The sequence below is a fragment of the Denticeps clupeoides genome, chromosome 4, assembly GCF_900700375.1.
Source record: "Denticeps clupeoides chromosome 4, fDenClu1.1, whole genome shotgun sequence".
Lineage (NCBI taxonomy): Eukaryota > Metazoa > Chordata > Actinopteri > Clupeiformes > Denticipitidae > Denticeps > Denticeps clupeoides.
In genome coordinates, this window is record NC_041710.1 from 14,310,162 (window position 1) to 14,335,703 (window position 25,542).

At 42.2% G+C, this 25,542-nt stretch overlaps 1 protein-coding gene across 2 annotated transcripts in view; it reads left to right on the plus strand.

The window, feature by feature from the left end:
* Positions 1 to 25,542, plus strand: part of epha4b (eph receptor A4b) — a 96,857-nt gene that overhangs the window by 19,138 nt on the left and 52,177 nt on the right. For both annotated transcript variants that reach the window (XM_028975616.1, XM_028975617.1), the window contains exon 3: positions 632 to 1,292. In XM_028975616.1, the coding sequence (XP_028831449.1) occupies positions 632 to 1,292 (661 nt within the window). The remainder of the gene's footprint in view (positions 1 to 631; positions 1,293 to 25,542) is intronic.

A 25,542-nucleotide genomic window follows, 5' to 3' on the forward strand; every position in this document is an offset into this window, starting at 1 on the left:
GAAGTGGAAGCAGATGGCTCGAACTGAAGGGAGACAAAAGTAGCTCTGTGTTGCCTGGCACAAGCCAGAGATGTAAAACTCGTCAAAAAACACCCATCTAAACCTGTGTTTTATTAATAAATTCATCTCTTTGGCCTTGGTGTTTTCTCACATAAATTCAAAACTAAATTGCAGCACCCTCACAGCATTGCATTATTGTTAATGGAAAAGAAATGGCCGCTGCTTGGTGAAACACGCAGCAGTGGCCTTCAGTCGTATGAACTCCGTCACTGTGCATAACGTAGAGAGGCACATGTCATATTGCCATATTTACATTTTACATTTACATTTATTGCATTTATCAGACGCCCTTATCCAGAGCGACTTACAGTCAGTATTTACAGGGACAGTCTCCCTGGAGCAACTTAGGGTTAAGTGTCTTGCTCAGGGACACAATGGTAGTAAGTGGGATTTGAACCCGGGTCTTCTGGTTCATAGGCGAGTGTGTTACCCACTAGGCTACTACCACCCTACACCCTAAATTCATTGTAGAAAATGATGGGTTTTTTGACAGCCCTAGGCTAAACCAATAGCTTATCTATACAGATACAAATGTTGCAAGTGTAAGCTTATCCTGTGTGTTTCTCCACAGTGGGAGGAAATAAGTGTGATGGATGAGAGGAACACACCCATGCGCACCTACCAGGTCTGCAATGTCATGGAGGCCAACCAGAACAACTGGCTGCGCACTCGTCACATTGCACGTGATGGTGCCCAACGCGTGTACATCGAGATTAAATTCACGCTCCGTGACTGCAATAGTCTGCCAGGCGTGCCAGGCACCTGCAAGGAGACCTTCAACATGTTCTACTATGAGTCCAACAATCCCAACCTGTGGTTTATCAAAGAGAGCCAGTACGTGAAGATCGACACCATAGCTGCCGATGAGAGCTTCACGCAGGTGGACGTGGGCGATCGTGTGATGAAGCTCAACACTGAGGTCAGGGACATCAGCAACCTGAGCAAGAAGGGCTTCTACCTTGCCTTCCAGGACGTTGGGGCCTGCATTGCCCTTGTGTCTGTCCGGGTGTTCTACAAGAAGTGTCCGCTCACCGTGCTCAACCTAGCCCAATTTCCTGACACCGTCACCGGGGGCGACTCAGCACTGGTGGAGGTGCGTGGAGCCTGCGTCAACGATTCAGAAGAGTTTGAGGCTCCGCGAATGTACTGCAGTGCAGACGGCGGCTGGCTGGTGCCAATTGGACGCTGTATCTGTAAACCAGGCTTTGAAGAGCACAAGGACATCTGTCAACGTGAGTAACTGGCTTTTTATTTATTAGAAATATAAATTCAGGGTTGGGATGTAAAATACTTTGGAGATGCCTATTCAATATACAACAATGTGTATTCACTCCATGTAATATATACGAGAATGCTTTTGGAAGACATCTAAAGTAATATAAACCCACCATTTAAAAATGTGGATGATAATTAATGAAACATAATGTACATTTTTTTTCATGCAGTGCTAACTGCATATTAGCCTGGAAGCTTTTTATATTGCTTTGTCCTGCACAGGACTTGCTTTTTCACATATTTTGCCTAAGACCCTTCTATTGCTTTTACTTAGTCATAAATCCCACCCACATGAAGGCAATTTGTTCATTATTCAGCTATCAATACTTTTTGAAAGTATTGTCCAGTGTTCACCAGGGTTAGTGCAGCAAAGCACCCATTAAGGTTATAAACAATCTCAGGCAGACAAAAAGCGCGTAAGAGTAATAATGAAGATGGAGGAAAGGCCCACCTCGCCTTGTTATTTATAAAGTGAGACATAGAGCATGTAACCTTGTAATAAACAAGGCAGGAACATCTTTCTTCTCTAATTTAATAAACAAGAACATGAGTGGTGGCAACAGTCTCCTAACACGGGTTAACATATTCCTCAACATTACAGTAGCTGTCCAAACGCATAAGCAAAGCTAACTAGTCTTGTTAAAAAATTGAGGCTAATTGACTGTATAGTATTTTGACTGCATAGTATTTTTTTTAGCTGCTTGAAAAGCACTTTAAAGTTTTTTTTCAGTGGTGGAAGTCTTGCTAGGAACTCGATTTCATTGGAAGAAACACCAAATTCATGTCAGTGTTCTGTGACGCGAGGGAAGGTGTTTTTGGATGTGCGCTGTGAATGCTGTTTATGTTGAAGCCCCTGCGACATTGGACAAAGAGAGAAGAGCAAGCAGAGCCTGGAGATGTTGATGTGTTGTTTCCTGGGCTCAGTTTATTCTGTCTACGTGCCTTTCTTAGGATTTGAGACTCGAGCGTGGTGTTCTGTTTTACCGACTGTCTGAATGAGTTTACGAAAACAAATCTGTGGGTGCGCGTTGCTATTTCAGCAGCAACCTTGAAACATTTCCCATGTGTGCTTGAGGCGCACATCGTCATATCCCTTCTCATTGAAAGACGCTGTAATTACAACATTGTCAACTCACACTTGCTGTTCTCTGTTTTGAAAAACCTCCTCTTGAAGCTCAGTGTCCAAATTTCCCAGCAGTGTGTGGACTGGTCCACACCCTCATCTGAGTTTCACTTTATTTAGCCCCCCAAAAATGTAAACATAGAAATATGCAGAAGTTTGGAGTTCCGTATTCTGAAAAAGCCTCATTGAGTTGTCGGCAGCAGAAGATGTTTTTAAGCACGGGATGGTTTTTATGGGGTATCGCCATGTGTGTGTGGGTCCACAAGTGCCAGTGGGGTCGTGTTTATCTTGGCTCTCTGTGCCTTGCTAATGGTTGCTGAGTGGCCTCATGGTGTTTGATAATGGCTTGGATGAAGCTCCTGAAGGGGACTAGCAGAGATGCTAATGACCGTGATCCACCGTGGGCATGAGAACACAGGGACTGAAAGGCTTTGAAAGCCAACACGGATGCTTATCTCTGCATGCCATTTGTAGGTTTGTCCAAGCGTGAGTTTCACTTTCAGGTGTAGAAATCAGTAAAAAAAAGTTTTAATTAAAATGAACAAATAAAAGTGCAGTCCATCAACATAGACTAAAAGCAACATCAGCCACAACAGTAAAACCAATATTCAATATTGCTGGATTTCTATCACGTGTGTAATATTATAGGCTATGCATTTCTATCAAATTTCAGCTGATTCAAGATGTTCACATGTTGAATAAAAGTACTAGTGCTGCCCTACCTAAGCAGAGTGGCCTGCGTTGGCATTTAAATGGGATCCCTTCTTCCTCAGCTTTGCTCAGTGGAGAGGACAAGAACAGAGCAAGTCTAGCAAGCCCCTTTAACAAGGTACAAAACTCAATAAACAGTCGAGGACTGCATTAAACTCATTCACAGGCCTTAGTAGCCTCCAGCACGGATGGGGAAGTGGATAATGATGCACAAGTATTGACAGGCAGAGGGCATAGGTCAGACGATATATGTCTGTATCCCTCTAGAGTTATGTGCGCAGCAAATGAGGTCAGAATGGGATGCAGACTACAGACTGCCTAACACTGCCAATTCACCCTTACAGATATGAAACAATATACAATGTGCTGCAGAATATAATTATAACAATAGTGTTGAGTTGAGGTGAATCTCTCTTAATTGTAGAATCTGCATTGCAGTCATGCGTCTAGCTGCCTGACCCGGTAGAAACACTACTTTCTTCGGCTTCCAGAAATAGGAGAGTTCTTTGAAATGATCCTTGCAGTCCTTTTCTCATGCCTGTATAGAATATTCACCCACTGCTACTGCACTACAGGATCATTGCTGTAATAGTTCTATGGATGAGCATGGGTCCAAGGGTAGCTTAGCATGTTAAGGAACAACAGTATAGTTTTCTGAGCTCTGGGCCACTGCTACAACCACAAATATTTTAGAAGTAGCCTGCCACAATATTAACATTGACTGCCACAGATATGTCATCTGTCTTATCTGGAGCACTTATACGATGCAAGAAAGCAAACAGACTTCAACAAAGCATCAAGTAGCAGGTTTACTCATCATGCTGTGATTTACAACGTTGTCAGTGCTTCAAAAGTAACAAGAAAACAATGTGCATAAAGGCTATTAATGTAAATGAAAGTGACCTGATCAACACAAGATCAGCTGAAGGAAGCAGGAATCCTTCAGACAGCAAATGTAACTACATGAGAATTTTTATAATGTCCATTTTCTGTATTAAGCCAGTCTGTGAACAGTGATGTTGTTGAGCTTGCTCGAGGCTATGTACTGGTTCTGCATGGTCCTATTTCAGCAACATGAATCAAAACATGAATCTTCAGCCGAAAGCTTAAAATAGCCCTTCCAAAAATGCTAACCAGCATTCCTGAACAGCTTCAAGACTTCGCCAATCCTCTTTTGTAGCGCAATAGCAAAGAGCTATTGTTCATAAAGCCCAAGATAAGGAAGGCATTTAGGAAGAAGAAGGGGAAACAAAGGCAGTTTAATTCTGCCATTTGTGTTTTCTTGTTTTCCTTTTTTCCCCCTCAAGAGCGCTAAATCCTCCCTCTTCTCCGAAGACTAAAGGTCGTAGCCCTCTGAGAGCACCGGCCCGGCTGAATAGTCTATGCTGTGAAATTGTCGGCGCGCTAATGTATTGAAATGAGTCTCCTTTAGCTTTGCCTTTTTTATGCTGTGGAGGTGCTAATGGATTCATTAGTGTGTCCTTGTCTCCCACACAATTGGTGGGCCCTCTTAATTATGGACATTTACATTCAAAGGATTTATTTTTTACATTTCTTTTTTACCCCCTCATCTTCATCGTCTGTTTCCTTGGTAATGGTCAAGATCACCCCCTAATTTTTACTGTGTTCAGAGACCACTCATGTTCTGATGAGACAACCCCAGGCTCTTTAAAAATTTATATGAAACCCTTGTGGATCTAAGTCTTCCTGAGTGCCAAGGTTAGAAAAAGCAAACAAATAATGGAAATGGAAAGCAATGAAATTCAATTACAGAGTCAGAGACATCCAGGACATCGTTGGACCTGATTTGTAAGGCAGCAAGGCAGGCATCTGACTGCTAGAAAGAGCATGGGGATCAGGACGGTCAATCACCACATGCATCAACTACGCAAGGCCGCCTAGGCTAACAATCCCAGTGACGCAGACACCTCCCTACTGTTCATACAGTATTAATGTGTGGGTGATGGGAATTTTTTTTTGGGAGAGCTCATTTTAAGATGTGATTTGGGACATGACAATCTTTGTGGAAGTGGTCTGGCGATCTGAAGCATATTGAAATCCATTTTTTACAGAACCTCAAATGCTTTTATTTTATTACAGAGATTACAATATCAAAAATATAAATGTTCTCTAATGTGCTGAGACATCACTCTGACATCACTCTGAAATAAAATATACTGATTCAACAAACATACTTTGAGTTCCCCTGCTACAAAAATCCACATTTTTTTACTTTTAGTGTACATAGCCTGGACATAAAATAGTCTGTTATGTAAACTTGCTTGTATCTAGCTGCTGTATGTACAGCCATAGTCCAAAACTTCCTTCTACTGTTACACCGCTGAAGGGCTCAGGCTACACCGTAGTGGTAATCATGTTTAAAACATTTCTATTAACCGTTCTTCTTCATCGTTCTAGCTGGTTATTAACTAGGCTTCTGAAGAGCCATTGCTGATTTACCCAAATTCAGCTCAGCATTGGGATGAGGAATGTTGCTCTGGTATGAAACAGGTGTTTGGCCGTACTTCCGCGTTCCTGCTGAGGCATTGTGTCGCCCGGTCCCTTGGGATCCGTGCAGAGCCAGAGCCTCTGTGCGAAGAGGTTTCAGTCCAGCTGGGTGATCGGCTTGTTCCTGCTGTCCTCTGGCTCCCACGAGGAGGCCTTCATCATTATCCAGAGCCAGCATAGTTCTGGGCTGCGCCACATGTCTGGGGCAGCTTCTGTGCCGTCGCAGGTCTGCAGGGTTGGGACACAGCCAGTGTTGAGAGTCAGTTCAGTTCAGTGTGCACTTGCCTTGAAGGGTCTGGCCATATATGAGAGTTTAATGAGCTATCAGCAGAGAGTAATGTTTGATCTTTGATCATTGATCAAAAATTCATCAGATTTCAATCTGGTTCTAACCATTACAGGACTTGCTGTTAAAGGACAAACCTTATGGGAATTCTTGATCATTTTGGTGCCAGACAGGTCTTTGGATGTAACATTTGATGTTACTGGTATAACTTTTGTGCGAGTGTACAATGTGTATACAAAGTACAGTGAGCCACCACTGGTATTATTTACGATTTATTTCTTTTTTACCGAACTCTCTCTGTATATATTGTTTATGACATAAGGACAGGGCCTACAAGGAACACATGTTCTTAGGGTGATGTCCATCAGATTACTTGATTATAACTATACCTTATGGATTTATATTTATTAATCTGTAAGGTTTAGACTTTGCAACATGGGTAGTACATGATTTAATGGCTAAATAGCTTCTAACGCATATTAACCAATCGTGAAATTTGCACAGATGCATAGCAGGTGGCGTACATTGTGCGGCTGTGAGTGTGTATCATCGGTGCGAGTTATTGTAAGGGCAGCGAGAGCTGTGTGTGCTCACCCCCGCTCAGAGCCACACTTCGGCTCCATCAGGCTGTGAAATCCCATGCATTTACAGCAAATCACCCTGATTCGCGATGTCAGAGGATTATGTAATCGTCCAATTGGGTTTACTCAGCCATAGACATGTACACATTTCATCCCCACATCCTCTCTCTCTCGCTCTCTTTCTCTCTCCGTATCAAATTTATACACTTCTATATATATCCTACCATGACTCCCTCCACTATCCCTTTTCACTCATATGTGCTTTTCTTCCCTCTATCCTTTCCCATCCCGGTCCTCCCGTTTCAGAATTTCCCCCTTTCTCCGTGACATCCCCTTCCTCCCCGTCTGGTCTGAAATGTGCTTTTCATACCTGACCCCTGGAGGACTGAAGCCGGGCATCGCCGCTGTCTGCGTCTGCCACAACCAATTACAGCCTCAGCACTGAGGCCTCAGCAGCCCAGACACCTGTCATCTCCAGCTGCCTCCATCTCCCTCATTGCTCATTCTCACTCACGCTTCCCGTCACATCCTCATTCCCTTCCTTCAGTTTTCCCTGCTTAGGGTGGCCAGTAGAATTTGCTTCCACCATTTTTTTTTTTACTTTTTTGCCTTTGATGAACTTTTACTTTCCACTTTTGCGGTGGATTGACGTGGCACTGTGGTGGTCTGTTAAACTCCTTCAGGCTATACCCTGTGTGGGGTTCTATTACCCCTGTGACCCAAACACAGTTGTGCCACCCAGGGATATCTTGGACACTTGGGTTTACATTGGATGTCTTCATGAATGTCAGTGTCACTAGTTAACCAATTGGAATTCACTAGTTAACCAATCAGTAGCAGACGTGGTCCACTGATGACCAAAACAGAAATCGTGTTTGTGATGTCTGCTTATTGAAAAGGTGAAATTATGAGCTGAGAAACTGTATGAGGTAATCAAATTAGTGAACCAGACCAACGTGCACTATGTTGTAGTACTATGAAAAGCATGCCCGTCCACTCAGTGTCTTTGTTGAATAACAGTCTGCATTAAAATGCACTTCTTCAATAAGAAGAGCTGTCCGTGGTGCTGATTCGAGACATACATTCAATCAAACTCTTGAAAGTGGGTAATACATTGAATTTCAAATCATGAATGCCCCAACGTTTGTCTCTGGTCTTCAATAAAAAAAAACAATAAAAAATACACTGATACACTGCTGCACAGCACATGGTGCTCACAATGAAATGTGTGCTCTGCATTTAACCCATCGCCTTGGTGAGCAGTGGGCAGCAGTGGGTACAAGGACGATTTTGCCAGCCTTGTTGATGCCAAGGTGCCACTGAGGTGCCACTGAGCAAAGTATCGTCCCCACACACTGCTCCCCGGGCACCTGTCATGGCTACCCACTGGAGAGGACTCATTTCATTGTGTTGTGTCCACTGTGTGCTGTGCTGCAGTGTTTCACAATAACAAATCACTATAAACAGAAGGTTACTCTCCACAGACTCTGGTGTGAAAATAAACCTTTTAAAATTATGAATTTCAGTAAAGATGATAAAATAAGAAATATATCCAAGAAATATATCCAAGCTGGATGTGTCTTTTGTTTCTGAGATCCTCAATCATACCAGTTTCACTTCTGTAGACTCAGTTCTTGGCTTGTTTGGGGTCATGTCACTGGTCACAGAGAATAAGGGGAATGGTTTATGTGGTTTTGTGTGCTGCAAGGGTGTAACTCCAGCTGAAAATCCATTGTTGCCCTTACGAGTAAAATGAAACACAAATGGAGAGCAGGATTTGAATAGTTGCACAACAGCAGAGATTCAGAGGATCCTGCTGATTCTTCTTTCAGTAGTTGCCCAGTAACCACAGAATGTTCCTGCTGTCTTGTTCCTATTTGTTTTTTATCATATCCTGAGCAATTCCTTGAGCTTGAATGTGCAAGGGCAGGGTACGTGGGTCATATCTTTTAGTTGAGTGAATAATCCTGTAGTCTTTTTGCCATTCAGTTTGATACTGCCACCATCAGCTGCAGTTGTTGAAAGGCTGAACACAGGTCCATGGGCAAAATTAAATAAAAATCATGTCTCCAGATTAGACATTGGAGGCATCAAGATCAACTTTAATAAATAGCTTAGTTATAAAAGTTACATTATACCATGCCTGCATTGGTGATCGCAATGTCTGTGTGCAATAAGAGAAAGAGCAAAGCTTGGTGTGAAATATTTTTTAGGTTATTATTTTAAAGGCAGCCACAGGACTGTATTTGTGAAACCAAAGAATATTGTCTAAATAGATTTAGGAATGAGCACAGAATAAAGACAGTGACAACTGTCAATTGTTAATGAGATCTTGCAAGAATATGACATTCATCAGAAAACTCGGCTATTGATTATTTCCGGCTACTTGTTCCATGGAATATTTTTTCAGCATTAGGATACTCACGGAACTGGAAGATACCTGTAATACCTATAGCCAGGATTAGTAAGATTTTATCAAAATTGCTTCACTTCTCTTTACACAATTAGTCTCAAAAGTATGTAAACTATCAAACTGCTTTTCTCTACTTTATTCCATCATCTTCTCCAGTTGTTTTACTCTCTTTTTCTATCATTTTGTGTGTAGGCTAGCATCAGCATTAGCAAGCATAACAACTCTAACATTGCGGGTGTAGCCCCCTACAGTCACACGTAATTACTCTCAACTAGTCTGGTATGAAGCCTGGTCAGTAGACATTCTACCCAGCATGGCCCAGTGATCCTGCAGGCCCAAGGCCAAAACATGCTGTGGCTGCAAATATATGTATCCTTCAAGCGTGTCTCCAGAAAGAGACTCCACACATAACAAACTGAAGGCAGAGACTGAGAGAGTCCACGTCATGTGGATCTGGGGCTGAGGGTTGTGAAATGCTTGAAGGTCAGTAAACGCAAGGTCAGACTGCCACATCACTGTGGTCCAGATATAATCCTGGAGGCCAGATTTCCGTTTGAGCCATAATCATTTCCATCTTGTTCAGGGGATGATAAATGAAGTTGAGCACAGCTGGAATGAATCTCAAAAAGCAGACTTGAGCTTTGACTGTTTGGACTAAGGTTCAAAACATTGAATCATCAAACTCAGGTGACCTGGATGTTGTCTTCTTAAAATTTATTTGTTATCTTACATCTATCTTGGGGTTACAAGGAGGCAATGTTGAACATTTAAAAATGTATTTATCATACGTACCTGAAATATGTTTTTATAGATTATTTTTAACTTAATTAATTACTGCAGTTTTTGTTGCCAATTTCAGTTGTTTTCACAGCTAATGGAGAAGCTCTTGGCCCTCTTCCTTCCAAATGTGCATTCTTACCCTTTTATAATTTGTAATCTTATATGTTCAGGTCTTGTGGCATAATGTCATTGGTCATGGTAGTTAAGTTGGAATGAGGTCATCGGGTTTAGTCGATCGGGTTTAGTTTAAATGCTGCAAAATTGCTTCTGTGTCAAATCCATGAAGATTGTCATCGTACAGCCTTACAATTTACTTTATACCTGTTACACATAAGTGCATTACCTTGCTTGGACCACCGTATCTTCGCAAAAAATACCAAAAATTGCACTCGTCCAGAATTTACTGCATTTTAATGACCACTAATGGTCATTAAATATAACACGCTTTACCTCTTCATGTCACAGTTTTAATGCGCACCCCATAAGAATATTCATGGATATTCATTCATGCTATGGATTGAATAGCAATAGCTGTACACCCTAAATGTATACTTGCAAATGCAGCATTAGTCGTATAATTTTCTAAATGTCAAAAATTGTGCCTTGCGCAAGCCAATTTGGGTTATTATGGGTCATTAGCATATGAGTCCATGCCAAGCTTTGTCTAGTGACTGTGTAAAAAATGGATTAGTGTAGTCTACCCAAATATGTCATTGGTCACTAATAAAGGCATCACAGCTGAATGGCATCACAGCTGAGGGTGTTAGTAGCCTAGTGGGTAACACACTCACCTATGAACCAGAAAACCCGGGTTCGAATCCCACTTACTACCATTGTGTCCCTGAGCAAGACACTTAACCCTAAGTTGCTCCAGGGAGACTGTCCCTGTAACTACTGGTTGTAAGTCGCTCTGGATAAGGGCGTCTGATAAATGCTGTAAAATGTCAATGTAAATGTAAATGAATGATTTTTGACCTTTAGTTAGTAGCTTTCTGCTAAAATGTAATAAAATAATTGTGTGTAAGCTTCCTTCATTTTTTGCATTTCACTGAAAATGGACGATGTGTCTTAGGCTTCTGAGCGTTAGACTTCTATGTCATTTTTATGCATTGGAAAACAGACATTTTCTGTACTAACATAAAATGTGGACGCATTTCTGAGCAAAACACTTGCATGAATCATCTTCGACCCTGCAAGACACATTGGGCTTCATTCAAGTTCAGGTCATTTTTTTATGTCCCTGCAGGGAAACGATGTCTGGTTTATGAAACAAGATTTGAGAACCCACTTGCTCTAATCTTTAAACACATATATTATCAGTGGGTCAGTGGGAGTCCAATTGGACTGTTTGAGTGGGTGTGTGGCAGGCAGTGGTTGAAGGCAGCCGGGCAGGCAGGCAGTCAGTCAGTCAAGCCCCACCTGATCCCTTTTATGTTCATCTCAGAAAAAAAATGCATAGGATCTTTGAAGGTCAAGTGCTCCCTGAACAGCAGCTTTACTCCTCCACTCCGCCCTCCCTCGCTCTCTCAGGCAGACAGACAGCCCTGGGGTGCAGCGGCCTCAAGGCTCTGAGCTGAGAGCTCTTGAAGGGTGAGTGCGGGGAGGCAGTAGGCGCAGTATTACCTCGTGCCAGATGTTTCGGCAGGGGTGCTCTGGGACACTAGAAAAGCCTCAACGAATATCAATCTCTCTGCTTCAGCCCTTTTCCATTTCAGACAATGCCTCAAGTGTTGCCCTCATCGTTACACAGCTGCTTCTCATTATTTCGGCATCCTCCACCCTCCACTTCTACCTTTCTACTTGTCTTATGCATGGTGTTTATTTACCCCTTCATACCTATTACTATTACGTTTACCTATTAGGCTGTAAAATGAGGCCATGAAAGCGTATAGTAAATATATGCATGCAAATAGAGTGCCTGGTGTCTGAATATAGCTCTCGCTTTATTCCCTTATGGTTAAACCGAGGTGAAGAAATGCAACATTGGAACTGGGTTGTTGTGGAGAATCACTACAATCCAGTGGACGTAGATGTTTTACATTAATTAAGCACACACCTAATCTGCTTTGTTGAAAAATCTCCACATCCCTGCTTTAGTGTGAATATGGTTTGGTTAATGTGATTTGTCTGATTGGTGCATAATAGAGAAGTGCAGTGCCCTGCTTATCCAATTGAAACCTAAATTGATAAGTCTCAGAACTTTCTTCCACATGACCATTCTCTCAATGATTCCCCTTGCAAACAATGCTGAAAACCGCTCATATTAAAGAGCACCAGCCCTATTAACCCTGCAGAAGACCTGTCACCCTATATTTTGGCACCTGTGTGAGGTGAATTTATTCACACCTATGACCATTCTTTTTGCCTAAAGTTCACAGATATTTAGATTTTGACAAGGAGATGTGTTGATGCAGATTGAGAAGGGAGTCCTGTCTTGATGCAGATTGAGAAGGGAGTCCTGATTATGAATAAATTGCACATTACTGACAATTTTATGTGGGTGAAATGAGGCCCAGCATTTTAGAATTTGCATTGCTTGACACCTTTTAGTTCACATAAGGCATTGGAAAGCTCCAGCAGGTGATGAGGATTGCTTAGAATTGATTTGTCTGTCATATGGCTTGAGCATCTGCTCCCCTCACAACATCCATTATGTGAATGCCATTAGGCAAAGATAGGATCTGTCCTTTGGTTGGCGTAATCTCTGCTGAGCATTTGATGGCACATCTCTATTTTAATACTGCTGGTATTTAATATTACCATATTTATGATTACATTGCAGCATCACACATGTTTAGGTTAGTGAAAAAGCTCCAGATGAATCTTCTTCCAAATGAAAAATTGTAGTATTTGACATTGGAATGGAGAGTAAACATATTTTTAAAATGTATTTTTGACAATTGCTTTATATGTTAATAGTGTATGATAGACCTGTATGTCTTATAGGGCTGGGTGAATAAAATTCAGCTTGATCTCGGTGATCAGATTTCAGTGTGGACAGGCTTTGGTTTAACATAGTGCACAAATTTTAATTGTATAATCCAATCATTAATTGTATGTCCAAAATTAAATTCTGTTATAAAACAAATAGAATAGCAACAGAGCAACACATATTTTGTTATAGTTGTCCCAATAGCTTTACACCATAGAGTATTCAATCAATTTGCTATGTGTTATTAAAAATATTCTGTACTACATTCTAATGTACGCTTATCTATTTATCCACCTTTAATTCAATTTCTTTTTCATGTGCAATAATGTTTCTACCTCACCTTTCAATTTTATATTTTGTATCATATTTTTTATTATATATTTGCTACGTGTCGTCTTCTTCTTAAGCTAGCTTTTACACATACTGGGGCAGTGGTGGGCCTAGCAGTAAAGGAAACAGCCCCGTAATCAGAAGGTTGCCGCTAAGGTGCCACTGAGGTGGCACTGAGCAAAGCACCGTCCCAACACACTGCTTCCCGGGCACCTTTCATGGCTGCCCACTGCTAACCAAGGATGATGGTTAAAAGCAGAGGACACATTTCATTGTGTGCACCGTGTTCTGCAGTGTTTCACAATGACAATCATTTCTGATTTTGATTCTTATAATAAACCTTTGTAATCTGGTATCTGATATGAACGAGCCACCACCCTGAACCACAGGGTATTTACCGGTGCGATTATTATTAACAAGGGCTAGCAAGGCTTTGTTCTGATAATGGATAAACATCTGCTGCATTTCTGTTTTCTTTTTTCTTGATACGTTTTTGCATTGTGTTAACACTGTCACAGTATGCAGTACCATTCTGCAGTATTGTTAATTGGCCGCAAAATTCTTTTCATTTGCCGATAGGTTAATTAAATTAACTGTTGCTCTTAGCACAGACTGCTGTGGATTGTGTTGCAGTATGGGGGCAGGTGACAGAGACAGAGGGAGAGGTGTGTACAATGTGCCCACCATCCACCATCGGTCTTCCTTGCTGTCCCATTTTATTTTCAGTTCATCTCTCTCAATAATTCATAGTACCGGCTGCGAGACGATAGGAGAACTATGTAGCACTCAGTCAGACCGAGGGGGCGAGAAGGAGACAGCGAGGGATGAAGAGACAGCAGGAATAGCCATTCCTGGTCTACCAGCTTCCTGCTGTTGGATTTGTTCTCCGTAATGCAGAGCAGCCGAAGACATAGAAGTCTGACTTGGTAATTGTTGCTTCCTGCTCACTGAAACTGAAGGAGTCAAGCTGCACTTTTTCAGCAAAATACATTTAGAGAAGGTAATCGGTTGAGCCAGGTTGGTTTATTTGTTTTAGCATCATCCCCTTAATTTTGAAGAGGAAGGGATGCATGTAACCTTCATAATGGAAGGTATCTGAGTTGGCTCATTCACAATAATTAAACAAATAAAAAATAAGAGTCCTGTTGTATGTATTATGATGAGATTTCATAAACTTCCTTCCAAATCGTTTAAACATTTTAAGTCACACTACTCGACTGGTCTGACAATCATTGTTGATTATCAACACATACAGATTGTTGAACATTTTAATAGATTTTATCAAATGTTTTTACCTGCCAAAGTAACATCAGGTATGTTCGCAGAATTTACAGAAGTGAACAGAAAGGACAGCTTTCTGGTGATCTGTATCTTGGAGAGGAGGAACAACCTAACCACTCTTTATGCTTTAGTCACAAGTACTCTTGTTCTATAAACCTCCTCTTGGGTCCAAATGTAAAAATATGTTTTGGTGGTTGAATTCGTTTGTCTTCTGCTCACATTGTAGGCGAATATTCTGTCTGTCTTCTCAGTAAAATAAATAAATAAAATAAAATCAATACTTGGATCAATACGTAATTGCTTCGGGATATTGTCCTTAAGATTTGTAATCCATCATTTTACCTTCCTTGAAAATAAGATTCACCTTAGAGAAAATGAAATATCAAGCACGTAAAACAGTGATATATTTATATAATCGATAGCAACGGCGAGCCATGATCAATAAAAGAGAAATGACTGAGACAACATATGGTAGATCTGCCTTTTCCAAGTCAGCATCTCTCCATGCATTCACACATTCGGTGATAACAATTGTAGTGTATGGTATATCTTATCTGATTGTACAACCTCGTCCAGGGCTTGTATCAATGTTATCTATTCATAGTGGTGTTCCTCGGATTATGAGACACATGCAGATGTGAAAGCTCATGGAACGAACCCATTGGCTGTCTCCTCTGTCTAGTGACCTCATAATGAGCACGATTCACCGAAATCAGCAGAGTTCAGAGGCTCCAATCATTCCCAGACAATTGGCAGAAAGCAGCCCTGGGCTAAACCCGGATATTACACAGCTTATCAGTGAGGAAGTTCTCATCATCGTCCATTTGTTCCCTCAAAGAAACCCTGTCAAAAATCTGTATCAGGCACCCTGAAAAGAAAAGTCACTCTGCATTAAAGCTGGGGAAGAAAGAAAGGTTCTGGGGGAGGGAGGTACATAGAAAGCAGTTAAAAGAACAGACAATCAAAGAATATGTTGCATGAAGCAAAAGGCTTGCCTCAATCTTCATCAGAATGCAAAATCCTCCATGAAAGGGGCTGCCAGTGAACAATGGGAGCGAGCCAGTGTGACCTGAAGGAAAAGAGATGGGAAAATTAAAGAAGAATAAAATAGCCCAATAAGAGACACTGTTTCTGGCCTTTGGTGTTTCTCTCAGGGCCCGGAGAGTGATGAACGGAGATGTACTTTTTAATCGCAGTTGAAAAGTAGTGGAGTTAATGAGAAGAGCACAATTGTTGTATGAAGATTTTAATTAAAATTTGTTGGTCAGCATTATTGCCCAGTTGCAGTCTTTTTATTATTCTGTCTATGGCTTTATAAAGAGCTAAACTGGTTTATTATAGAACAGGCTTCCTCTTGGAATGATGTAAAACATTTTAGTTCAAGTCTGAAAAATGACTGCAACACTGTGGATGGTATTTTGCAAGAACAAACATATTCACAGTACTGTTTGTACTCCTGATTTCATTAGACAAGTGCCAATTAAAAATAGATCTTAATGATCTTGAATATTCCGAATATCCTGAACATTGACTATTACACTGAAGAAGTTTAAAGTGCAGTTAATGCGCAGTTCAGACTACATGTTTTTGAACCTGTTGTTGAGGTTGGTGATCTAAGTTCCAGATCAGAGGCCAAATTATCAATGTTCCTGCAGTCACCAGTCATACCGCCAACTGTGTCCAGTTATCCAGCGGGATAAATATCTGCTGATGGGAGACAAGGGTGCTTTTAACAACAGAACATTGTTTTGGAGACCATATGTGCTGAACCGTCAGAGCCAGAGCTGCCCTTTTCTTTCCCAGATTAGTAAGAAAGTTCAAAGGCTGCAAAAATTTCAAGTCATAGTTTTTCCTCGAGGTCTCGCGAACATTTGGATTTGCACGCTGGGAAGTGTCCTCAGCACGGTGTCTCACTGCTGTAAAATGGAGAGTGATTGTCCGTCTCGTTGGTGCCGGATTTATCTCGAGGAGCCTGTCTCTGACTCGCTGCAAGGCCTGTAAGCAAGTTTCGTCCCAGAGGCTCCAGCCTTTGAAGTGCTCAGCCGCCGCCATGCTTGGTGGACACGGCGCAGAGGTTAACACACGCTCCCACTCGCCGCTAATCAGCCCCCTTTTTTATGCGATTTTTCAAGTGAGATGCCCCGGCAGGGGGTCGGATTTGGTAAGCTTTTCCATGCCCGGCACACTCCGATCTGACAGCAAATTGCATGCCGGGGCCGCGAGGCCTGGCTGTCGTCCAACGACGAATTAAATAACAAGAATCTGCCGACGTTTCCCAGAGGACTGCACACGCGATGACATGAAATGGAGATCTGTCACTCCGACTGTACATCTGTCTTTCTCCACTACCTTATTTATTTGTATTTTAAAATGTATTTTCTCATATCCATTTTCTATCTTTTGTTCACTCTCTTGTTCGTTTCCTTTGGTTCTCTCTCTTTTTTTTTTGTTTTCCTTCTTTTTCCCCAGATGCCAAGCTGCTGGCCACAGCACCTGCAGTGGAAACGTGATCAAGAGGCAGCGCTGTTAAATATTTACTGCCCAGTCTCTCACATGACAGCGCAGATGACATAGCAATCTCTCCATCTTCTCTTTTTATCTCGCCGCCACCAGCGCTCCCCTCTCCCCCCGTCTTTCTGCCTTTTCCTGTCCCTCCCTGCCCACACTCGGTCTCTCTCTCTCTCCCTCTCTCCCCCATCTGTCTGTCCTTTCATCCTCCCATTTTATTCTCCACCCCTTCCCTCTGTCCATAGAGTGTCGGTTTGACCGTCCTTCTGGCGTTCGCTCGTCTTTCTCAGTAGAGACTCCTTCCTCCATCTGCCTCTTAGTCTCCACTTGACGTTTTCTATTCTGTATTTGTTCATTTAGTCTGAGTAATTTTCCTTTTCTGTCTAGTGGATCATGCTCAAAGTAGCAGGATTAGCAAGAGTGTATTTGTGATTTTGTTGGTCAAGCGTTGTGTTGCCAGCAGTCCAGTTGCATCTCAGACACACAGACAGTGACGGAACAAAGTGTGTTTTCTTTCTTTTTCAGGACCATTTACGTTGGTAGATTCTCACTGAAGGCATCAAAACTATGAATGAACACATGTGGAGTTATGTACTTAACAAAAAGGTGAATTAACTGAAAACATGTTTTATATTCTAGTTTCTTCAAAATAGCCGCCCTTTACTCTGATTACTGCTTTGCACACTCTTGGCATTCTCTCGATGAGCTTCAAGAGGTCGTCACCTGAAAACAGTCTTGAGTTCCCAGAGGTGTTTAGGTTTATATCAATAATTGAATAATGAAATATCTTTTGAACCAGAATGAGTAAAAAAAACAGCCGTGACAGGACTGGTGACAAGTCAGAAGTTTCGATTAGTAAAATGGTTACAAATACATTTAAATCCCAATTACGAACTGTGGGTCCCTAGGAGGGATGTGTTGGTTGATGAAGGGTGACACCCATCATTTTGGTTTCTCTGGCATTAATTTTTTTCACTCTTTATCATGGACAGGAATAAAAAGATCTTACTTTGCTTAGACTGCAGTCGGATTCTTTTCGGCCGGACAATGCAGCTGGGATCAATTTAGACTTTCTCCTTTTTTCAGATGTGTGGAGATTATAGTCTCTGTAGGAATGCAAGAAATTAGCGAGCGATCAGGTTGGGTTTCTCCGCACCATCTGTAATTGTGCCGGGCTGAGTAAGAGAGACGCCCAACTGGGATTTACCCCGCCCAAAAATACACACACACGTCTCCTACTCTCAGTCTTCATCCAGTGCCAGCAGTGGGCAGCTTGGCTCTCTCTCTTTCCCAGTCAAATATTCACATCCCATAAAGTTTGGCATTTTTTACAGTGTGTGTTTGTGCTAGAGTTGTGAGTGAGTAGGAGTGTGTGTCTTTGTGCATGTGGGTGAGATTATGGGTAAAGGACTGTTTGTGTGTGCGTGTGTGTCGGTCTGGACATATATTTATAGTGTGTTCAGAAAAAAAAAAACACACAGTATTTCATTTTTCATCTAAACTGTTACATTAAAATAGTCTTCTTCTGAGCCATTTCTCGTTTTTTTTTTTAGAAGACAGTTCATTACACACATTTTCAGCACTTTCATCTACATTCATCCCTTCCTAAAGTTTTGTTAATATTGTGCAATAAGTGTTAGATTATTTATCTTAATAGTGGGTACACTCTCTCTCTCTCTCTCTCTCTCTCTCTCTCTATATATATATATATATATATATATATACACACACACACACACACACACACACGTATATGTATATGTATGTATTAATTTCTTGTGTGTGTCCCAGTCTCTGTATGTTCACAAACTTTATATAATGTACGTATTGTGGCAGGTAGGGGGTATGTACTTGTGTGAGTCTGTTAAAAAAAGTGTATGTGTGTCTCTGTGAGTCAGTGTGTGAGTCAGTGTGTGTGAGCATGTATGCCTGTGTCTGTGTGTGTGTCTACGCCCCCTATTGGGCTGCCTGTCAGCCAGTGACCCTGACCTTTCCCGGTCCCCTGCACTAATATTTATTTTATTTCAAGCCGTTTGCTGGGCCTGTGAAGGTCAGAACAGAATAACAATCAGCAGCCTGCAGTCTTAACCCACAAACCAGACTGGATCCACAGAGCCGCCACCGCCGCAGCGTGAACACACACTGATTACACTCACAGGCCATCCTCCACTGTCCGCAGAGGAAGTAGTAATCTTCCGAGGGAGGGAGAGAGGGAAGGAAAAAAAAAATGGAATGAAAAAAGGAGATGTGGGGAGGCTAAGGTCATTTCTGTTTTTGCTTCTGGTGTAAGAATCCAACATCTTGGTCTGGTGAAGGTTGAACCCCGCCTGAAATCCCACTTGTAATTGGAATTTAAATTTCTCTTGTGCTGGTATTCTGAATGTGGTGCACAGTCTAAACAGAGGTATGTGTGTGTGTGTGTGTGTGTGTGTGTGTGTGTTTTGGCAGGGCATTATTAGAAGAAATGGAGCCAGTGAAAGCTTAACCTCAGAAGTCAGAGGTGACTGGGTCACTCAGTTCTTTTGCTGCAAAGTTTAACTTTCCTGAAAGGGGGGAGCATTTCCCACATGGGGCTCCACTCAGGGCCAATGAAGGGGAGGGTGGGGAGACGGGGGCTTACAGCTGAGAGGCCGACCTCGGATCAGAGGGGACTGAGTGAGAGCTCAAGCTCCAGAGACCTCCTGTAGAACAGATGCAGTCGGCACCATCAAACAGACATGTCCAGACAGAGTGTAACAACAAAAACAATAATAATTATTACTATTACTTATCTTTTTTTAAATAATAACAATTTTGAAAAATTAGGTTAAATATATTAGTAGGTAGGCCAAGACAAGTCTATTTGTGCACTGTAGCTTCTAAATACATTCATATAAGAAGACACAGTATTTTTTCTTTTATTAAGCGTGTCTTTTTTATTAGGTCTGTATGTGGAGGAGAGAGGGATGAGAGGAGTGTACTAACCTTGCTCGTTTTAATGAGATGTTACACACACTGGGCAGAGTCTTCGAGCATGAGTGGAGAGAAAAAGCATCATTATTCTGCTATTGATTTTCTGCAATCATCACACTTTGTTTCTCAAGCTGTGACCCTTTATTCTCCTGCCCATCCCACCTCATCATCCTCGCACACCTCTACCCTTTCTCGCTTTCATTGACGGAATATAATTATTCACTGACCCACTTTGCTCAGAAAACACCAACAGATGAGATAAATGCGCCGTGTTGTGCCGAGGGTCCCCTGTGGGTGACAAGTGGCTGCAGTCCGGATGTTGCGCAGAGAAAAATCCCTGACTTCAGCTTGCCATCCTGGAGTAGTGGTGCAATTTCACATGCATGGAGCAGATATGTTCTTTGTAACACTTCCAGTTTTGCTGAGAGAACAGAGAGTAGTATGGCGGAATAAATGGGGTGGGGGTGGAGGTCAAGAGCGAGAGAGGTGGAGGTGAAGGTGAAGACAGCAGGAGATGACTGATGTTCTCCATGATTAAAGCACATCTCTGGTAGCCTGTCTGAACCTCACCACTGTCTCAGTCTCAGCTCCAATGCTGCAGAGGTACACACACACAGCACAGGAGCAGAAACAGTGTTCTGTGGTGAAGTGTGGACAGTGTATCAGAGAGTCTGTTTGAGATAATGCGATGCTCCATTGAGCCCGGGTCCCAATTACACTGTCAGAAGAGCAGAGGTAAGAGGAGGCGCTGCAAAGCCACACTATTCTCTTAATACACTCTCTTTTTCTCTTATCCCAAAACTGGTGAAGTGAAAAACAATACAAATGTCCACAAGGTCAAAATAACATAGATACGTATATAAAATAGAAATACCAATTGATTGATTTAGTTTTTCACCCACACATCCACAACCTCCACAGGCTGTTAGCCCAGCCCTTCCACCATCCCTGTTAGAGGGGATGAGCCGTCACGGCGGGTGAATGTGCACCCTGCAGGGCTGATGGACGGAGATGGAGCTCCTTCACTGGGGTTTGCAAGGGATTAGGTGTGCTTCGCTGATTATTGGGACTTTTTGGGGGGTTGGAGAGGGACGACTGAGGTTTTGTGAAGTCGTGAACGTCTTTATTTGGGCTTCTGAAGCTAAACTGCAGTAATTCACCGCCACAGTTCCTTAGCACAATCCTGTCCATGTATTTCTTGTGAGATCTAGACGATGTGAAGGATGCTTTGTTGCTAGAGTGGCTTGGTCCCTTCAGAGGCAAAGGCAATTATTAGGCTTGACAGATGGTGCGAGGCAAAGAAGCCAGGGACTTGTTAAAAATCGTATTAATTGACTTGCAACCCAATATGATCAACACCCTTTTTTGTCAGATTTTTAGATGGGTTTCGTATAGAAAGCGAGAAGACATCTATAAATATCTGTAAATATTCTCTTTACAGTCCTTATTAGAAGTATTTTGCACAGTCTGCATGAATTTGTACTAAATTATAAAAATTATTAACAGTAATGAAACCTTATACTTTTTTACTGTCTGGAGTTCAGTAAGCTTTTCATAGCATATATTTACTCACACACACACACGCACACACACACACACACACACACACACACATTTTTTAATTGTAAAAGATTACATGAAATTCGGATACCTAAATTTGGAATATTTGGATTAAAATTGAGTTTTAATAGCATTTTTTCTCAATACGTGATTGATAGGTAGTTCACACCAACCCATTCCCATGCCTTGGTTTAATGGTGTTCTCACACTGCATACATTAACTGGAGTTCAGTCCCCAGCATGCCACAATTCATTGTGGATTCACACTGTGTAGCAAGACAGCATATGATTATTTTAAGGGTTTTAATAATATAAATGAAGCAGTGGTAAATTATATCAACACTAAATACACACAGTCAAGTAAACCTTCTCTAGAAATTAATGTTAATGTACCACATTTTGGCCTCTCAGTCCATTTCTGCATCCTTTTTTTCAGTAAAGTTTGATATTTTTTTAGCCTTCTTGTATACCTTACTTGACGAAATCCAATTAGTAAAGGCAAGTCATTAAATACAATATTTTAATGAATATTTATTCAGGGTTTGTTTTCTAGACCTGGGTTGTATTTTGAGCAATGTGGGGAAAAATATATGTATATTTGTGTGTGTGTGTGTGTGTGTGTGTGTGTGTGTGTGGTGCAAATGTTCACGTCACAGTATTGAATGTATAGCCAATCCCTGGAGTGACCTGCCGTCCACTTTCTAAGCAAATAAGTACCAGAGAACTCCTCCTTAACGGGCCAGCTCTCCACCCTTGATCATGATTAAATATGGTAGTGCCAACATTGCCTGAATGAAAAGCGCAATTACCGCTGGCATTGAAGAAGCAATGGTTGAACAAGAGCAGACACCAGGGGGAGGAGGAAGAGGAGGGCGGGGGCCCTGTCAGCTTCGCTGGATGTGGCTCAAAACCGGACACAGCTCAGCAGCACTGAATATCCAGTCGTCCTTGGATTAACATAAATTCAGCGAACTCATCGCTGGGGGATGCACTCCCCAACAACTCTCCTTCTCTTGTTCGTTCATTCTCATTTACAGAACTGACATTGAGCATTAATTACTGGCATCAACATGAGTGGAAAGAGCTCTAGCTATTTTCCCTTCTCCACTTTTATTTTTTGAAATGAAAACACTGCACGTTGTGAAGCCACTCTAAATGAAAGCTGTGGCTAAATGATATGACAGTCTTTTCCGCTCAGATATATCCTAGACATGGTGTGTGATTAAAAGAGTTATAGAGAGATAATTCTGACAGACTTTTCTTCAGTAAAACCCACTTTGCTTAAGTGTTATGGACTGCTGGAGTGCAGTCAGAATGACGTATGATGTGCACAGAGCCAAGTATTGAAATTTGGTAGTTAATTGCAATACTGAGCTTTATGCAATCACCGGCAGTATGAGGAGGAACAGGTAGTCAGAAAAGCTTTCTATTTGAATAGGATTTTATGTGTTTGTTACTTGTGTATAGGATGCCTGCATCTGACTGTGTAGGTGTGCAGTATTGAGGAAATATTATTTAGTTCCCTCATCATCAACCTGACTTGTATTTTATCATGCACCAATGCAATTTAAGTGTTGTCAATCCACTGTTTCCAGTTTGGCCCTCAAGATGCATTCTTGGAATCCGCTGCTGCCAAATACGTGGCAAACTGGCTGCAGCAACGTGGACACTAATGGTCATTAGAATATCAGCGTTTCAAGGATGACTTTCTGCTATACCTGGGAGGTGTTCAGGGATAGCTACTACTGCAACATATAAATGTAAACCATAAACCAGGCTTACACTTGAGTCATCAGCGTTGTTTCGAGACCGGCTTATATACAGCGTCACATAATGGAGTAGAGGTGAAACCAGTGACAGACAGCCCTGCAAGGGCTTACTCATGATCATTTCTATATATTATGAAATACAAAAAGTGTGTAAGTGAAAATGTTCTACTAGTTTTGTTTTGGTCCTCCTGTGAACTCACAGTTGCCTTATGATTTGTATGTGTTATTTCTTATAAACCGCTTGGTTTAGCTTTCAAGCCTGTGTTGGGCATTTTGAGTCAACATTGCCAATGAACAATAATTCTCTGTAATCCAATTAAACTCTTAAACACGCGCTATTATAATAATAGACTGTCTGTCTCCCCACTATATCTCAAGGCGGAGTACCTCTGTACGCACGGCCATGTAATTGCTCTGACCTGTATGTGCCCAGTGGAGGTTTACAGCATTCTACCAGGGACATGAGCAAACACACACACAAAGACCTCTTCCTCCATGGATGTGTGGGGGGTTTTAAAGACAAATCAAATCCAATTACATCAGTACTGAACCCACTGATGCTTGATGTATTAATTTTTAAGTGGGCAGGCTGGTGCTGGTGTTTGGTAATCCAGCAAAAAGGCCATCCTCTGCACTTAGCAACACATGTACACAAACACACACACACACACACACACACACACGCACACACACAGAAAAACAAACAAGCGATGTCTTAGAAGGGTGTTGCCATAGCGACTATTCAGCTACTGGGTCCCTCTCCTGAGTGTGGGAGCTTTTTTTTGGAGCCACTTCTCCAGCCATGTTGAGCTACTACGGACCAATATTGTATTATCTCCCCTGTTATAGAATGTGTCTTTCAGGGATAGACTTTGAAGTCTGTAAAATTATAATGCCTGTGTTGCATAGATATTACATAATAGTATTAGTTATTACATCATTATTACATACATTGTTTGTGTATATACATGTATGTCCTTATTGGCTTGCTGGTTCACGAAACACCTGTTACCAGCTTCATACTCCTCATTGTGGTGATCTCAGCAGGTGTGATGGCAGCCTGGTTCCCACAGCTCAGAGTGCTAATGCATCTCTTTTCTTCTTTTGGGCCCTAAAATGATGTGCGCCCGCAGCATCAGCAGCCGCTGTGGCTGCAAACCCCTGGTAATCTTCTTGTAAGGGACGACCGGGACTCACAGCCGGCTTATCACACACAGAGCAGGGAGCGTTGGACTGGCTGATGATTAGCCACCTCCATGTGTGACTCGCGGAGCCATCATGATGTCATACTCCAGGATATAATTCACAGTTATCTGGAAGTGTGTGATTCCTGCTCCCTGTTCCCAGGGCGTTTCGATTCGTTTCTGCTTTTCCTTTCCCTCATGGTTTTTAGCTGTTGTATTATATTTGGAGGTGAAGATTGTGGTGTTCCCTATGAATTTCACACTAGTGCAAAATGCCCTCCCACTCTCTTGTGAGCAATCTCTGGAGAGTCTGTGCACAGACTCAATGTAGTATATGAAAGTGAAGTGATTGTCATTGTGATACACAGCACAGCACACAGTGACACAACAAAATGTGTCCTCTGCTTTTAACCATCACCCTTAGTGAGCAGACATGACAGTCACCTGGGGAGCAGTGTGGGAGGGAGCCACCTATGACCACTCAGTGGACTTGGAGGAGCACACAACCTCAGTCACCAGCTACATCAGCAAGTGTATTGAGGATGTCAACGTCTCCAAGACTGTCGCCACCCGACCAAACCATAAACCCTGGTTCTCTGCAAAGTTGCGCAACCTGTTGAAATTCAGGTACTCTGCCTTCCAGTCCAAAGACAAAGAGACTTATTCTACAGCCAGTTATGGTCTATTAAGGAGGCAAAGCGAGCTGATGCAGAGAAAATCAACAGCCACTTCACGTCTTCAAAGGACACACGGCGCATGTGGCAGGGGATCCAGACCATCAGAGGCTACAAGCCAACACATCAGACCTGCAGCAGCGACCTCCCTACCAGATGAGCTGATCGACCACTTTGCACAGTTTGAGGCTGAGATCAGGGAGCCACTGAGGAAGATGACCAATGACAAGGGCCTCTGTCATTTGCCTTGAGACTTAGGATAAACCTTTGCAGAGTAAGACCAGACAACATACCTGTTCAGGTGCTAAGGAGTGGTGCTGACCAGCTCTCTGATATCTTCAACACATCGCTGAGTTCAGCTGTGGTACCTGCATGCCTCAAAACCACCAAGATCGTCCCAGTGCCAAAAAAGTCACTGTGTCCTGCCTCAGTGATTACCGGCCCATATCACTCACACTCATCACTACACTTTGGGTTATTTTGGTAACCCAGCGCTGGATCAAAAAGGGACCAACCCAACGCTGGGTTATTTTGACCCAACAAGTTGGGTTACACGTTTAACCCAGCATGCTTTAACTATTAGTTCAAAATGACTACATTGCTGGGTTGAATGCA